The sequence below is a fragment of the Silene latifolia genome, chromosome 7 (assembly GCF_048544455.1).
Source record: "Silene latifolia isolate original U9 population chromosome 7, ASM4854445v1, whole genome shotgun sequence".
Lineage (NCBI taxonomy): Eukaryota > Viridiplantae > Streptophyta > Magnoliopsida > Caryophyllales > Caryophyllaceae > Silene > Silene latifolia.
The window spans coordinates 19,643,511-19,662,000 of record NC_133532.1 but is presented as its reverse complement, the minus strand read 5'-3'; the positions used below and the strand labels follow the sequence as shown (position 1 = coordinate 19,662,000).

Below are 18,490 nucleotides of genomic sequence, written 5' to 3'. Positions count from 1 at the left end.
GCGTCCAAAGGATACCGAACTCGCTCCGGAAGACACTTTGGAGGCGAGAAATAAGGGACTCGAGATTCCAATTACTGTTCCCTTCCCGAGGCGGCTGCAGAATACCAAGATTAATCAACAGTTTAGCAAATTTGTTGAGCTTTTGAAGAGTTTGGAAGTTTCCGTGCCGTTCACTGAATTGCTGACTAAGGTACCTTCTTACTTGAAATTTATGAAAGAGATTTTAGCACGTGAGAGGACCATAAATGATAATGAGACCGTAGCCTTGACTGAGATGGGGTCAGCCCTATCTCAAAATAAGCTACCTATTAAGCAATCAGACCCGGGTAGTTTTTCGATCCCTTGTCACATAGGTATCCAATTGATTGATAATGCGCTATGCGATTTAGGCGCTAGCGTAAGTGTTTTACCTTTGTCTCTAGCCAAGAGACTTGGTGTGACAAAACTGAGTTGCACCAACATGACTGTCCAGATGGCCGACCGTAGTCTATCACGGCCACTAGGTGTAGCGGAAGACGTACCTGTTCGGATCGGGAAGTTCTTTATTCCCGTCGATTTTGTCGTCCTAGATATCCCCGAAGATGTGCACACCCCTATCATTTTAGGGAGACCATTTTTGTCCACCGCCCGAGCGAAGATAGATGTCGGGGAAGACTTTGACCTTCCAGGTAGGGGATGAGGAGCTGACTTTTCGTCAGTCCCAATTCCGGAGGGCTCCCATGCAAGCTCAGCCTTGCAATGCCCTCTCTTCTGTTGACCCTATTATTGACACTCCGGATGAAAGTCTGGAGAATATTGCTATTATTGCTGACCCTCCGCCTCAGATTGAGAGCAACAAGGAGAAAAATTCGTCTGTTGTCCTTGCTGCAGTGCACGATGAAGGCAAGAAAGGAGCAGTCAAAGGACAGGGTGGAACCATTGTCAATCAAACTGTAGCCAAGAAGGCTAAGGAAGCTGACAGAGCGACGAGAACAAAGACAGTTCGAACCTACATAGATTTGAACTATGTTCCTCCTCCTCTTGCAAACAGCAATTCAAGCTCATGGAAATCAAAGAGGACGGTCAGTATCGCTGAAGTGACGTCCTCCAGTCAGAAGCCCACGAAGGGGCTACTGAAAGCTAATGGGAATTAAACGGGGAAATGCCCCGTGTAACAAAGTGTAATAGACAAGTTTTGAATTTCCTTTGAATTGATTTTATTACGTTTTTATTAGGACAATTAGTTAGACAATTTTTAGCGTAGACTGAGACTATAGACTGTTTTGCTGCGTATTTGGTATTTGGGATATGTTTGGAATTGTTTTACGCAGGTTTGGGGAAATGCACGCATTTCGAGGAAGAAAAGGTAGAAATTCAAGGAAATATACACGAGGAAGTCCTCGATCGAGTACTTTTGTACTCGATCGAGTGAAAGATGGTTCGATCGAGTCTGCTGGCTACTCGATCGAGGAAGGCCACAGAGGAACAGGTCGATCGAAAGGTTTCTTATTCGATCGAGCAAAGGGGATATCAAAGGTCCTCGATCGAGAGGTTGAAACCACTCGATCGAGTGGAATGAACAGTAAACGACGGGAGTTTTTCTTCTTAAAACTCTTATTTTCCTAATTCATTTCTAATTCATCCCTAATTTCCTCTAACACTCCCCCTTATTGCGATTCCTTCTTCCCCAAATCCCCAATTTTTGCCCAAAATTTATCAAATTCACCACCTACATTCTAGTGCTAGCACCTAAACCTTCAATATCCCCTTATTTTCCCCCTCTTTTGTGTTCGATTTCGCGGGTTTCAAGGGAATTAGGGTTCCGCGGGTTTTTGATTAAAAATCCGCTTTGTTGATTGCTATTTGAAGTTTATTTGCTCTTATTATAGGATAATCATCACCAAGTAAGTGTTTCTATCACATTCCTTGCATTTTCACTTGATTTATGTAGAAATTCTTGAGGTGATTTGAATTAGGGCTCGAAAATTCCATGTCTAAGTCGAATTGTTTCGATTTGATTGTGTTTACATGCCCTTAATTTGCTTATTGATGATCTTATCGCAATTCCTCGGTGTTTTACATGTTTAATTCGATTTTTGTGCGATTTCCGCGACTAGGGTCCCTGTGAGTCGACATTTATCGACTGTAAGACGGTTTTATGCTGCCATGCTATGCTTAATCTGCTTCTTGACTACCTTTTGCTGCTGTTATCTGTTTTCCCGTCCCCTATCGCCATTACTTGATGTACATTGTTAGGAATCTCGCGCTGTGAGTGATTATTCTCGACTGCCCAGAGTCATACATGCCCCCATTTCTGGTTTCATGCTGTTTTAGCCCTTGGCAGTCGCTGCTTCATCATTTATTCACCACTCACATGCTGTTTTTCGAAAAATCTTTGAGGAATTGTTTGGTTTTGATTGCTGTACGTCGATTGTTTCGACCAATAGGGCCTTTCTCTTTGCTGTCACATGTTGGTTAGCGGTTGTTTTAACCACGGTTAGCAGCTACCTCACCTTATTCATGCCCTTTGATAATATGCAGGATGGACGCGAGTTCTCTTTCTTCTACTAGTACGTCCTCCAGCTCGTCTGCGAGCGAGCAAGTGGCTCCTACTGCTACCACTAGCTCTGCCTCAGTCACCACCACAGCACCAGTTTTACTTGTCTCAGCTGCAGGGACAGTCTACGGCGCACCCAGCTCAGCCGGGAGCTCGGTTCGAGCTTCACCACCATCACTCCCGAGGCCTTTCTCTTTCTTTGGATTGCGGATTCGAGGCCCCGTTTCCCGCACTTGGTATGGTGCCACCGAGGACACACCCGGCGGGCTAGCGATTAGCCATCACTTCCAGCCCTTCCGAGGTACATTGTTACAAGAGAGGCGCTCTCACACCTCTACCGAAGATGCCCTCGGTACGTTTCACTTCTGAGGCTCACCGGACACGGTTAGCCGCCTTACTTCGTTGCCCCCTCTCCTCCACCCGTTTCCTTGCACGAGCTGACCTAGAGACCTTAGGCATCTACGAGGAGGTCTGTAGTTTATTAAACGGGACGGGTATGTCGGTCGATTACCATGCGGAGGCTACCATTCGTACCCTTACGTACGAGTTTTTTAGCTCCTACTCTTTTGACACCGACTCTTACACTGCTGACCACTCCAGTTCCTGTATTTACTTTCGACTCCGCAATGAGTCACATCACTGGACTTTGGCTCAGTTTGGGCAGGTTTTAGGCCTAGTTAGTGACGGCCTCACTGACCCACCTCGAGACCTTCTTCAGCCACTCTGGGCTGCTCTGTCTCACACTCCCTTCCACTCACGGAAGGGAGCTCACGTTCACTTACCTGCGCCCCGTTACTACTTGCGTTTGTTAGGTGAGACTATTTTTGGGCGCCCTGAGCCCAATAACTTGACCAACACTGAGCTAGCGATTCTCGCGGGGTACCTCAACATTGACTCCGGTTCCCCGTTTGTTCTAAACATTGCCTATCTGGTAGCTCAGCATTGGAACGGAATTGGGACTCGGGTCAAGACCGCTATTGTCTGCGGCGGGCTAGTGACTAGGATCGCCCGTCACCTTTACCCCACTGACCCTTCACTCACTTCACCTGACGAGATGGCTTACCTTGACCTCGATGCCATGGCTGTCTTGACCTGGTTCCCAAAGGCGAAGGGGAGCGCGAGGACGTGGAAGATCTGTGGTTCCACGTCTGTCACCTTGCCGTGCTCTACCCTTCCGCCACTTTCACCGCTCCCTACTGCTGCTGAGGGAGCGAGGCCACCTCCACCTACCTACCACCTTACCTTCACCCCTCCCTCTTCTTCCTCTAAGAAGAGGAAGCGGGAGGCCGGAGCTTCTTCTAGCTCCCAGGCTCAGACTCAGGCCCAGGCTGGACCGACACCCACGCCTCAGCCTACACCCACACCCACTCATACTCCACCTCCACTTGACCCTCCTTCTGGTTCGGTTTTCCCGGCCAACTTTGTCTGCCCTCCTGCTTTAGAGGCGCCCGCGGTCACAGACCAAGGGCGTCGTGATGCCTTGCCTCCGGATTTGTGCAGGTACCTTACTGAGATGAGACGGGATATGGCCTTGGCTGTATTCCCGCTCTACGAGTTCCAGATCCGAGCCCGGCGACCGATTCCAGAGGGGTGGCCGCATCCTTCCTTCTACCGATACCCAGCGGACGGGTACCCTCCACCTTCTTCTGACTCAGAGGAGGAGCCGGAGGAGACAGAGGTAGCACGAGAGGTGCGGTTCTGGGCGAGCAGCGGCGGCACGAGAGCTGCCGAGAGGAGCAGTGACCCTCCGTTCTAAGTGCCGGTCCGGAGGACCACTGGGTGACGACGACCGAGTCTCCCCCTTGTTTGTTGCTGGTTTGGGGAGACCGTTTTGCTGAGTCGGAGTACCTGAGAGACGGCGGTGCCGACGACGAGTAGCTACTGGTCTACTCACTTCCCCAGTTTTCTGGCTGGTTTGGGGAAGTTCGTGTTTTGTATGTCTTCTTACTCTTTTATTTTCGTCTCCTTTATTTTTATTTTATTGGTTGTATACTCCCATTCCCCATTTTTCTGCTGGTGTATGCTGGAGGACAACGAGGGCGTTGTCCGTTTTGGTTTGGGGAGGGTATTGCATCCTTTTGAGTCTGCATCTGCATTTGTTTTGCATTCACGTTTAATTCTTCAGTTTGCATTTGTTGTTTATTTTCAAAAATCAAAAATCCAAAAAAATTAGAAATTGTTAAAAATTCAAAAAAAAATTTCACGTTTATTTTTGCATTTAGGTTGAGTCGGAACGGTAGATTCCCGTGATGAAATTGCACTATAACTTGTCATATTACTTGAGCCTTGCACTTTATTGATGGTTTTCAGCCTTGTCATACGCATAGTCTACGAATTTCTGTTCAAATAATAGCTGACTGTTTAGACTTGACCTATAAACTGGCAAACTACTTAAAAATTCTGAGTTTTAGAGCCATAACTGGTGACATTCATGACCAGTTCATTAGGAATTTTGAGAGTAGTACTCCTTGCATAGCATGTTTGTCTCATTTGCACATTTATGACATTCAATTTCTCGTCAAATGCACATATTCGGGTCCGTGGTTGGTGTCACATGCAGGGAGGGTCTTGAAAATTCCCCTTCTTTATATATCTTCACCCATTTAGCTCCACTTTAGCCAAACTTGCCTTTTTGACCCATTAGCTACATTCCAAACTAAGCCTGCCTAGTCAAGCTAGTTAGTTTGTCCTTTTTTGGTATGTCTACCATTGCAGTTTGGCCTGTCTCTCTTGTTGGAGTTGGTGTTGTATTAAGGAAGGAGGAAAGAAAGAAAAAAAAAAAAAAAGAAAGAAAACGTGAAAGAAAGAAAAGAAAAAAATAGAAAATGAAAAAAAATGATGATATTCACGTGAAAGAAAAAAAAAAGAGAAAGAGAAATTGTGTAAAAAGTTGTCCCCTCTTGTCAGAGTTGAGAAGATGTTCGAAGACGTACAATCGACAAGAGGGTTGGTTGTTTCAGTTAGTTGTCTCAGACGGTGTTTAAAAAAGGGAACTTTGTGACCGTCTAGCTCCTCCACTCTTATTCCATATTTTTTGAGGAGATTGTGCTTCCAGTCTAGTGAGTTTTGTGCCAAGTGAAGGGCACCTGTGTTAGTCTTTCAGTCAGTTTGAGATCCGGATGGTTTATTATGGTCCTGTTAGGAACTAGCTTGACGCTTTTACCTCCACATTTCCATAACTTGTTTTGCCTTGTCTCACCTGAACCTCACTATTCCCATATTATTTGCAAACCCTCGGCTGTGACGGACATTATTGGTTGGAGTGTGTGCATTAGTACTTGAATTGTCTTTCATTTTTGTTGCATGCATGCTATGTAGGTCGCAGTTAGGTGAGTGATTGTCTTTCTTCTCTCTTTTACATATAACATTTGCCCTTTGCTTCATGAGAGAAGAGTGACCACGTGAGAGTCCAGTTTTGTTGGTCTTGCAAGGTCGATAGGTCAGCCTTATTCCTGAACAGCTTATAATTCGTTTGCGTATTGACTGCCTAGCTTTAACTGTTGATTTCTGTTGCATTAAATCGGTTCAAGTAGACAAGTTAAGCTAGCTCTGAGTTATCATTTCCGTTCCATTAGTTTAGTTTTGAGTTTACTCGAGGGCGAGTAAAGGTTTGGTTTGGGAAGATTTGATACGTGCCTAATGTATAGTCTTTTTGGCCTATTTCAGCACGTATTTCTATGCATTTATATACTGTTTTTATAGTATTTTGCCCCGAATTGGCTACTTTGGTGTATTTTGTCCTTTTTGTAGGGATAATCGCGGAAGTAGCGAAACCATGCTCCATTTCGTCCTTTTTGCATGCATTTAGAGGAGACGGGATTGTCCCGGAGTGAGATGCTGCACTTGAAGTGTCGTTGCACGCATTACGAAGCATTTGGGTGAAGACGTGAGCTGAATTGAAGACTCAAGTGGTCTATCGAGTTGATTGGTGGTCTATCGAGCAGTTTATAGGACGATCGAGAGGTCCCTAAGCTTCCCAAGACTCGATCGAGCTGTTCCTCACTCGATCGAGTAAGCTGCATTTGATCTGGTCCTCGATCGAGAACCCTTCTGGTCGATCGAGGGGTTTCTGCCAAGACGTTGGTCGATCGAGTGGTGTTACCTACTCGATCGAGAGGATTTCCGTCTGTGGGCTTTAATTAGTCCGTGTTTTAATAATTCCGCTTAAACACTTTTTTGTTTGGCTATATAACCTATGTTTAACTAGGTTATTAGTCATCTTTTTATTCTCTATCCATCCAGTATTCTTTTTATCTAGTTTTTACTCTCTTCTACATTAGACTGTTACTTTCGACGTTGGATTTTCTTTGCTCGGATTTCGTTCTTTACGCCGGAAATTGCTGGATTGTAATTCTCTTTCCCTTTTAATAATAATTAACCTTCCTTTGTTGTTTAATTCTTGTTTTATGTTATTGTCTCTTTCTGCCCTAATTTCTATTAGCAATTTTTATTATCATTTCATTATGTCATCTGCTGGAAATTTACATGCTGTTAGTTTTATTACGAATATGAGTAGCTAAATCCCTTCATGTTGGGATTAGGGGATCTGCGGTAGAATAATGACGACGTAGTGAATGAATTAGGCGAATTGACATAAGAGACTCTGTCACTATAGCAATATAATTGTAATTCTCGACCTAGTTGAGTGCACGCTTCTATGTCACCCATTAATCTGGCTACAATTAACCCTGGATCGAAAGATTGGATTAAATAGGCCTGCTATAAACAGTAGACTACCCTAATGAGGACGAAAGTTAAGTTAGTGGTATTTTAGGGTGGGAAGTGGACCGAAAGGACCTTCTAATATCCGTCTCACATTAGTTCGTCTGAGTCATTTACTGCCGAGTTGTTGTACTACCGTAGTGAACCGAATTCCCGACATGTCCCTCTCTATTTGATAGTTTAAAATCATTTTCTTGCCTTACTGCTCTGCCCTTATTTCTCTTCCTTTTACTCCGTAGTTTAGAACCAAAAATTAATCAAACCCAATTGTTACCTTAGAATTAGAAATAGATAGCTGTAGTTACATTCCTCCCTGTGGATTCGATACTCGACTGCCTCTACTACATATTTAGTTGAGACCGTTAGGTTTTATTTTTGACAGGTACGCGACAGACGTGTCATTTTGATTGGTTGATTTATATAGCTAATTGCAAATATAATAAAGACAAATTTAAAAAGATTAAAAGGTCTATGCTTCGGATTCACCATGTATGTTATACGAGGATATAATTTAGTCAATTAAACGGTCAATTAAACTGTCTGAGGTCATAAGATCGGTCGACTTAATTATGCCCTTTAGATCTAAGTAAAACATTTTGGTCGCTATCATTAAAGTTATTTTATTCGATTTTCGTAGCCTTTATTAGTCTTAACCCGGTCGATGATAATCCTAATTCGCAATACTAGTTAACTAATCATTGTCATTAATTAATTAGCTAGATTTATGATAGCAATAAAATGACAGTTTATGTAATACTACTAACAATCAATTAAACAATTCCCTTCTAACAACCTAGATCCTCTTTCACTCTAAATTTATGATTTAGCTACTCACACCACTAAAATAACATTGATTATATAAATAGAAGACATAATTAAAGGCATTGAACACAAAAATTTCCAGTTCAAGTTGCAAATAAAGTTACAAAGTAATCATATTTTATTTCTCAGAAATTTACAATTCAAATTCCAGAGTAGTAATTTTCCCTTTATCAGACGAGTCAATCCACAATTACAATGTCTCCATTACTCTTAGGACGATCCTTTCATTCATTTAGGTGAGTGATAGAGGCACACAGGTCTTCAGTGTCTTCTAATGCCATGAAACCTTCTACTCCACTCCATTTATCACCCCCGTTTAACATCTAATAATTCGGGGATGTACACTTTATTTATACAGTCACAAAAGTATTTTTTTTCTATGGTATTAGTTTTGCGTAATTAGCATAGCTTGTTACTGTAAAGATGGCAACACTCATCAAAATATAACTCAAATTCAAAGGTCAAACAAAAATGATACAATCCTTCTCCACAATGGAGAAATTGTTAGATGTTACTTCTAGAGTAACACTGTCAAGTCCTTCTAATTGGATCACATTTGGGTCAGACCCCATCTTTTTTAAAATATTTTAAAGAAAAAAAATTTTCTTTTGATACTCATTTAAATTATTTTCGAAACCAACATTTGCATTCAACATACATGCATTATATCTAGGACATACATTTGAATCTTAGATGTCATACATTATTCTTAGTTGACGACTTTAACAATCGTCTTACTCAGACTCGTTCAAAGTGGGGGCTTCTTATAGTTAAATCCCACGCACCTACGAAATGAATCATTATTTCCAATTTCGCTCACCCACGAAATTATTTTATCTGATATCGCCCACCCGTGAAATTAAGCCTCGCTCACCCGCGGAATATCACTATCTGGTTTTGTTCAACCGCAAAATTAAATTCCGTTCACCTGCGGAATATATTTTAACCAAATCTAGTTTTGTTCACCTGTGAAACAAAGCAAATCCAGTCCATTCACCTGTGAGACTAAGCAATCCGGCTTTGTTCACCTGAAAAGCTAAGCAAATCCAATTCCGTTCACCTGCAAAGCTAAGCAAATCCAATTCCGTTCACTTGCGGAAAGTTTTAAAGAAATCCAGCTTTGTTCACCTACAAAGCTAAGCAATCCAGTTCCTTTCGTTCCCTTGCTAGACTAAACATTTAAGTTCCGTTCACCTGCGAAATCATTTTAAAAATCCAGCTTTGTTCACCTGCAAAGCTAAGTAATCTAGTCTTGTTCACCTGTGAGACTAAGCAGTCTAGTTTCGTTCACCTGCAGAATAATTCAAAAAAATCCAGTTTCGTTCACCTGCAAAACTAAACAGTCTGTTCACCTGCGGGATAATTAAAGAAATTTAACTTCATCCACTTTCGTTCACCTGCGAAGCTAAGCAAGTCCAAGAAAACAGAAACAATTTTTTGCTTCCCCATATTCTAGCTACTCCAGACAAGTAATATAAGAGGCCCAAGAACGTATCTTAACCTTATATGTCCCGATTGGACTACTTTGACCTTCGCCTTACTCAGACTCGGCCAAAGTGGGGGCTTCTATAGACACCTCAAAATGTCTGCTAGCCTTTTGGACACCCGATGATGAGGCCCTTTTTTATTTCGGAATGAAACTTACTTGAATTTGATATAAGGTTATTTATGCTTAAAATCCTCCCAAAAACAACCATTTTTATCACTCGGTCCACTTCGACCACTTACTATATTCATGGACCATTTATTCAATTATAATAATTACACCCATAGAATAAATTATCAGTTGATATACTAACGGCATGAAACCGTAAATAATAAACAGCTCATCATAAATTGTGCCACGTTTTGGATTGAAAATAATTAATAAGTGGGCCTAAATAAACTATGAGTGACGGGAAAAGCTATCGTTTTATGACTCATACACTTATACAAGCCCATATGTAATAGAATACTAATCCACTTGGTGTTGGTATTAGTGAATAACATGAATCATACGGTTTTGACAAAGGTGGAAGAAAGGAAGTGCACCAGGAGTAAACTTTTAATATGGCCGGAATCTCTCTGAAAGACATGGAGGAGATGCAAATATAGCCCGTCGATGTGATTTGTTTAATAGTTGGATCGAATCATGCGAATTGGTCGAACTGGAATTTTTAGGTGTTGCTCATACTTGGTCCCGAGGTAATAGCGTTGAAACTAGGCAGAGTGCTAGGTTGGACCGTGCTTTATGCAATAGTGATTGGAGTCTTTTATTCAGCAAGGCAAGTGTTAAACATCTGCCGGCTATACAATCCGACCACTGCCCCCTTTTGATATCCCCTAATGGTTTCGCCCCTCTCAATGCCATTCATAGACCGTTTCGTTTTCAAGCCGCGTGGCTAACTCACGATAAATTTTCTGAACTTATTACCAGTAATTGGCAACCCGAAGGAGAGTTATCCACCTAAATTATCACTCTTTCTACAAAATTACAGACTTGGAATGAAGAAGTGTTCGGTAATATTTTTAGGAAGAAGAGAGAACTCTTTGCTAGAATTAATGGATGTCAAAAAAAGTTGCCCTTTGTACGAGATAAAGGAACTATTGTGTTGGAGGCTAAACTTCGTAGAGAATTAGACGAAACACTCGAACGCGAAGAAATCCTTTAGTACAAGAAATCGCGAGTTGATTTTATTAGGGATGGAGATAGAAACATCTTCTTTTTTCATGTTAGTACCCTCGTTCGTCGTTGGCGTAACCGAATTAATTCCCTCAAAAACAGCGAAGGCACTTGGGTGGAGGATCGAAATGCCCTTATTGATCTGGTAGTTGATTTTTATAAAAATCTCTATACACAGGAAGGTGATTATGATGCGAATGCTGATGTCCCATACGATCTTTTTCCCGAATTAAGTCCTGACGACTTTGGTTGGCTCACACGCCCGTATACCGAGACTGAGATCGAGTGTGGTTCATAATATGGGGGCTTTAAAAGCTCCGGGTCCCGATGGTTTTCAAGCTCTATTTTATCAAAAGAATTGGGAGTTAGTGCGAAAGTCGGTCTGTGCGACGGTCATCAAAGCTCTCCAAGGGAAGGGATTCCCGGCTGATTTTAACGATACTCACATAATTCTAATCCCCAAGGTAACTGGTCCCGAATATATCACGCAATTTCGTCCGATAAGTCTTTGTAATGTTTCTTATAAAATTGTTAGTAAAATTTTGGCCAATAGAATAAAACGGGTGCTACCTCGTTTAATTTCAGAGACTCAAAGCGGGTTTGTTCCGGGTTGGAAAATATCCGATAATATTGTGGTATTCCAAGAGGTTATTCATACCATGAGAAAAAACAAGGGTAATAGAGGGTTTATGGCGATAAAAATTGATCTTGAAAAAGCCTATGATCGTCTGTGCTGGGATTTTATTCGAGATACTCTAAACGACATGTGCATACCGGCTTATTTAGTCGATGTCATTATGGAATGTGTAACAACTTCTAGGATGCAAATCTTATGGAACGGGGAACCGACTGAAATGTTTACGCCATCGAGAGGTGTTCGACAAGGGGATCCTCTTTCATCCTACCTCTTTGTTATGTGTCTAGAGAAATTACAGCAGCTTATTAATGCGGAAGTTCGGGAAAATAATTGGAAGCCAATCTCAGTTTGCTTGAATGGACCTCGCATTTCTAACCTCTTTTTTGCAGACGACATGGTCTTATTTGCAGAGGCTACAACCGACCAGGCGGCAGTCATAATTAAAGTATTGGATATCTTTTGTCAAGCTTCTGGCGAAAAGGTTAGCCTAGCTAAATCCCGCGTTTTTTCTCTTCATACACTCGTGTAGACGTCCAACAAGCTGTCTCGAGCCGGCTGGGTTTCGAGATAACTACAGATTTAGGCTCATATTTGGGTATGCCTACAATCAATGGACGGGTTACAAGACATACTTTTTCAAACATCATGGAGCGGTTTAATCGAAGACTAGCAGGTTGGAGCACCAAGCATCTATCCCTTGCGGGTAGAGCTACATTAGTCCAATCCACTTTGTCAACTATGGCTAATTATAGTATGCAGACGGCGAAGATTCCGAAAACTACTTGTGATTCGCTAGACCGCAAAATGAGAATCTTTCTCTGGGGAGGGAATGAGGAGAAAAGGAAGGTTCATCTTATTTCATAGGAGACTATACAAAAACCGAAAGCTGCTGGTGGGCTCGGCATTACGTCTTCCCGTCAAGCTAATGCCGCTTTCCTCACAAAATTGGGTTGGAGAGTCTTAGTAGAACCTCAAAGTCTCTGGTCTCGAGTTCTTCGAGCGAAGTATTGCAATGGGAGGTGTGACGTTGATATGTTTACATCCAAAGCTAATATGTCTAATGTGTGGGCAGGCATTTTATCTCACGCAGGTAATATAGCAAAAGGAACAACCTCGGCAGTTGGAAACGGTCACAGGACTCTCTTTTGGGATCCTTCATGGGTTGAAGCCGGGACTCTTTCCGACATTGCTGTAATGCCCATTCCTAATTCCTTATTAGGAGCTACGGTGAGTGATATGTGGGACGAAAATAACTGGTGAAAATGGGATATTTTCGCCAATTATTTACCGCAAGAATACCTTCTGAAAATAGCCTCTTTTTCGCTATCTCCGGATCCTAATTTAGTTGACTCTCTTTATTGGAACGGTACGTCTCATGGTAAATTTTCTATAAAATCTGCTTTGAACATTATCAAAGCATTGGAACCGTTCCCGGAAGTTAATCAGGTACAATGGCACGTAATTTGGAAGCTCCCGGTCCAACAACGAATTAAATTCTTTATATGGCTAGCTGCACATCGTCGACCTATGTGCAATGTGAACCGAGTCAGGCGTAATCTTTCAGAAGATCCAAGCTGTCCACGGTGCAAAGCTAGTGAGGAGACTATGGACCATGTTCTTAGGCATTGCCCCATTTCCCGAGAAATATGGTCCTCACTGGGTATTTCTAATTCATCGTCCGCTTTTTATTTATCTTCGTTTTCGGATTGGATTTCGCTAAATGCTTCTAATAAGGTGATTGTGGATATACAAGATTGGTCGATGAAGTTCGCTATTACGTGTTGGTGGATTTGAAGGTGGAGGAATAATGTCGCGTTTGGCCGTTCTAACGAAAATCCTACTAATCCAAGTGCTCTCCTTCATCAACAGTTCGAAGCATCCAAGCAGGCTTTCGATAGATTCTCTCTGTTTATTCCTACGCCCGACTCAATTCGTAACGAGATTTTCATTCGTTGGCATCCACCTCCTCTTGGTTGGTGCCTTTTGAATACTGACGGTGCGTCTAAGGGGAACCCAGGTCCTGCAGGATGTGGAGGTATTTTTAGAGACGATACAGGTAACTTTATTTCAGCTTATCTTTTCTCGGGGGTATTTGTACCTCGATGAGAGCGAAGATGCTCGCCTTACTTACTGATCTTCAGCGCGCAAAGGAACTGCATATAGACAAGCTTTTAATCCATATGGATAATGTCACTTGTGTGAACTTGGTGTTAGAGGAACAGCTACTTAGTAATAGCCTTCGCCATCTTCTCAGTCGATGTAGAGAGCTAATCTAAGAACCCGGTTGGAAGGTCAAGCTTTTACATGTGTATCGAGAAGCTAACAAAGCTAGTGACTGGTTAGCTAATCAAGGAGTTTCGTCGTCCACAACCGTGACTCATCTCGATGAACCCCCTGCGGCTCTCCGTACTATTATACGCGAGGATATTATGGGTGTTACAACCCCTCGTCTAGTTCCTTAGTTATGGGCTATGCCCTCTTGTGTACCAAAAAAAAGGAGTAAACTTGTAATAGTATTTGGAAAATTGATGCACGCAACATCACAAGGAAACCAACAAAGCAAGATAAAAAAAAGACGAGCTTAAATTCTATCGGACACAAATTTTAGAGTTTGTCAAACACTCTCGTCCTAACTAGTATAAATACTCCTCTTGATATCCTCATTCAACACATAGAAAACACACAGAAAATATACAGAAAAGTTATTACTATCATATGACCTCTCACAAAATACTACTTTCCATACAAAATACCGTTCCATACATTGATCCTATTTTTGAGCATAAAGACGCTCTAAATTCAATTCAAGTAGGCCTGAGGGTGTCATATTTTACTTCTTATTTTTCTATTGTCATAATATAATTTATTTGTTTGTATAATTTGTAAATAGCTTAACTTAGTTAATCCACACACGTAAATAATTTGTATAGTCTTGTATAAAATCATTTTAAAATATTTTTTATTATTAATTTCGTCAAATATACAATATTATAAGTAAATAGTAGAGGTCGTCAGTTTGATGGGCGGTCTGGGTGTCTAACATCTTCCCTGACCGTACTTTTACCCCTGAATCCGTAATCTTTGGTTCAAACTGGAGTGACAGATCAGTCCCCATACGGGAATCAAAAGGGCCTTTTCCGTTTAAATTGTTTTGTATGTTTTTTATAAAACCTACTGCGACTCCTATTATTATATCATTTAAAAATTGAGAGTTTTTACAAGATCTCACAATATGAAAGATAAATAGAGAATGATTAAAGTATAAACGAGCAATTAATTAAATAATAACGAAAGATTGAGAAAATACCGATTACAAGATTGAATGAACTAAAGCAATGAAGTTTTTGGATCTGGAATAATGCGAGTAACAAATTAATTCTAAGAATTTTGAATAATATAAAGTGTAACCTAATTAGTGTATGAGTTATGATAAAATATAATAATAGCATAAACCGACTTAAGGAAAGTCGCAAGTCATCAGATAGTAGGTTCCTTGATGTATTAGGGGTAAACCTACTCGATCTAGGCTGACGTCACTAGAATCGATCGAGTAGAGTAGTTAATCGATCAAGGATCCTCCAAAAAACAGCCATATGTTTGTGTTTTATTATTTATTTCTCTTCATTCTTTCCTCGGTTCTCGTGTCCATTCTCTAGTACTTCGTCTTGCCGACTCCACTGTGCTCTATATCGTCTAATTTTACCTCGAATGCATCAAATCTACCTTAAAACACAAAATGACGGAAGTATAGACATTCTAACATAAACGACATCAAAATGACATATAATAACACAAAAGCCGTTTCAATCATAACTAAGGGAGCATAAACATGTATATAAATATGACTCATCAATATCTTCCCCCCGCATAGACCTGCATTGATCTACATCACTAAGAGCATTAACTAACTCTCCTAAAGATATTTTTTGGAAAGGTCTTTGGAATCTTGAAGTGCTAAAATTTTATTCTCATAAATTTCCGAAACAAAGACTAAAATTTTATCAATCACACTTTCATCATGAAAATTCTCACCTAGTAACCTAATTAGATTGACAATGGTCATAATCTTACCCACATTCTTTGATAATCTCATATTTCTTCATTCTTTGCATCTCGAATTCCGTTTTAAGATTCAATACTTGCATTAATTGTATTTTCTCATTGCCTTCAAACTATTGCTTTAGCATCTCCCTTCTTTTTTTTGGTGACTCACATGCCATAATAAGAGAAAACATATCTTTGGAGACCACGAAATGGGTACACGAGAGGGCTTTTGGCGTCTTTACTCTATCCTCATCATATTTTTCTTATTTGAATTAGAGTTAGATTTTCTGGAAGAGAAGTCGGCTAAAAATTACTCACTATAACCTCCCACAAATTCAATTTCAAATCAAATGAGATTTCATTTTGATAGACCAATATTGATAATTGTCCCTCTTAGAAATAGTATATTGAAGGGATAAATGGTTGAAAGCCATTAATGATTTTGATTTTTATCAACAAACGTTAGGATCGAAACCCGATGCTTAGATACCACTTTGTTGGGAAAAAGAGATACATAAGGCAAAGCAAAATGTAAATTTTAGGAACGTAAAACTACTGATGTGCAATTGCATAAACTTCATACAACTTATGCATATTATATAGGCATGATAAAATAAACTAACCCTACCCTTAAGCCACTTATTAACATCTACTAATCCACTAAACTAGCAACTAGCAACTAAACCATCACTATCTCCTAATGAACGTGAATAGTGGGTACTCCAACTAACATGCAACAAGTAATTAATAAATTAATTAAATACAATAAACCTAATTTTGAATCACTAATTCAATAATTCGAACTTGGTACCGATGCGAAAGGATAAGTGGTTGGTGTGTAAAGAAGGATGTCGTCTGATCTGGTGTGTATCCGGTTGCATCAAGAATTGAACAAGTGTACCATATATATTTTTAAAACGCTTGAAAAAGTTATTCTAACTCTCAGATCATTGAGTTGTTCGTAAAAGACACCCCATAGGAATATCACGATAATAATTTGGGATCTTCTTCTTTTTAATGCATGTATGACAACCATAAATTGACTAGATCCCATATGTTCAATAACTAATTGAAACCACTTTTCTTCAAAATTCCACAGGTTATAAGTTAGAGTCCCAAACTACAACATTCAATTAACTCACAAAATCAGTCTCTTTAGATATTGCAGTCCTAATATTATTAGTTACCTTTTGCATAATATGGCACATGCAATATCCGTACTTAACGTTCTTGAAAACAACGTGCATTTCCTTCTTTATTTCTGGACATTAGTCAGTAATTATACATTGTGGCTTTCGTTCACCCATAGAGTATATGGACCTTTCAAACACCCACTTGAACGAATCTTCATCCTCATGAAACAACAATGTAACAGTAAAAATAACTGATCTTTTATGGTGGTCTACCCCTGTAAAAGGATGGAGTAAAAACCATACAGTACTTATTCGTACCGTAAGCTGGATCAAAAACTGACCAAATCACCAAATGAAGAGTAGTTTATACGAGAATGTGCATCCGAAAAAAATACACGACACAAACATTAGGAAGCATCCACTTCATAAGAAAAGTAGAAACCTTTATTGGTTTTAGATATATTTTGAAAATGATTGATAAACAATTGAGCATCCCGGTCTCCTATGAAACATTTTCTGTCCCTTCCAAAACCCTTTAAATCAACCAATTGAGCTCGAACATTCTCATAGTCATCTGCATATTCCTTACTGTAGATACCTCATTTCTACACCTCCCCCTAACCACTCAATGATGACTGGGCCGCATGTTTAGCATACGTTGCAATTTTATGACATTTTGTAAATCCGTCGACAAGTGGTAGCTCAAACAATCGTGACAACCCCTTGGTCGTTATCTACGTACCGATACGGTCATTTGACAGTAATTAGAGTTCATTTGGTGTCCGGGTAAAAAAAAACGTCTTCATTTTCTAAAATCGTCTTAGTCCGAGTAGGAATATTCTGGAAATTCGTTGCGCTAATAGTATTTTATTTACTAATTTCAAAGAAATATCTTGCCTTTTGGAATAAAGAAGTCTTATATATTCCTCTTTCCTATTTTAAAACAGCAGAAATCTTTCTTGCTGAGCGGAAAAGGCCTCGGGAGAGGACGCAATGGATGTTGCGCCTCTTGGAAAGGTTGCAGCCCTTGTCGCGCCTTCTTCTTGGCTTGTTTTCTAGTAGTTTCACATATTTTCCGGATCTATTTTCCTAAGCCTACTCTTCGTGATTTTTATAAATAGAAGCCTTCGTCCTACAAATTTTTCGAGCGAGTGTCCGCCCTTCTCCTCTCTCTTTGTATTCGAAGTCTGCGCTATTGTTATTGACAACTACGTGCTTGACCAATTCGACCATGTAAACCCGAATCCTTTCGTGGTATCTGTCTCGTTTGCATGACCGACCAATTTGACCACTACACGTAATAAATCAATCAATTTTCACTAAATCCTTATTAACTAAGGTCACTTTCAATCGTCATCGAGTCGAGTTAGCGTTAAAAGACGTTTTTAGTTAAATCCCGCTTCGCTAACATGTAAGTCTGAGGGTTTAAATAGTATATTTAATCTTATTTTATTTTTTTGTAACATATTGTATGAATTTACATCATAGGGATGCCTAATAAGTCGTAATATTTCATTAAAACCAACTTTTAAAACCCTTTTGATGAAAACAACAGAGATCTGACGTGGAGAAGAATTGCACTGACTGATCCGCCTCCTGGAACAGTCGCAACATCTGTTGCGTCTCTTTCAGAGGTTGTCATCAGTCGGTGCTCTTATTCTTCTTCTTCTTCCTCGGGTATTTGCTCTTTCACCCTTCCTTTTCTTCTTTCGTCCTTTCTTCTTTAAATCGCTTTATTCTTTCAAATTTTTAATTATTAACTATATTTATCAAATCTTTTTGACTTAGATCACAATAATCAATATTAGTCGGTTTTCGTCAACGTCTCAAATCCGGGTTTGAGAACTTCAATTTCCCGGTATCGAGTTCCTTAAATTCTTTTTTTTTGTACATTGTTTCAATTCGTTTTCTGACCTAAGTTCTTTACTTCGACC

At 40.3% G+C, this 18,490-nt stretch overlaps 1 protein-coding gene across 1 annotated transcript; it reads left to right on the top strand.

The window, feature by feature from the left end:
- Nucleotides 1-641: 641 nt before the first annotated feature.
- On the top strand, nucleotides 642-13,567 carry LOC141589827 (uncharacterized). The gene is made up of 7 exons (XM_074410451.1): nucleotides 642-668; nucleotides 825-980; nucleotides 10,921-10,990; nucleotides 11,328-11,860; nucleotides 12,244-12,635; nucleotides 13,176-13,435; nucleotides 13,521-13,567. Exons 1-7 carry the CDS (start codon nucleotides 642-644, stop codon nucleotides 13,565-13,567), a joined length of 1,485 nt encoding a protein of 494 aa, XP_074266552.1.
- The last annotated feature ends 4,923 nt before the right edge of the window (nucleotides 13,568-18,490 follow it).

Coding starts and splice junctions, on each gene's coding strand:
- LOC141589827 (XM_074410451.1), top strand. CDS start 642: ATGTCGGGGAAGACTTTGACCTTCCAG. Junction 669..824: donor GGAAGACTTTGACCTTCCAG/GTAGGGGATGAG, acceptor CCTCCGCCTCAG/ATTGAGAGCAACAAGGAGAA. Junction 981..10,920: donor GAGCGACGAGAACAAAGACA/GTTCGAACCTAC, acceptor CTCTATACACAG/GAAGGTGATTATGATGCGAA.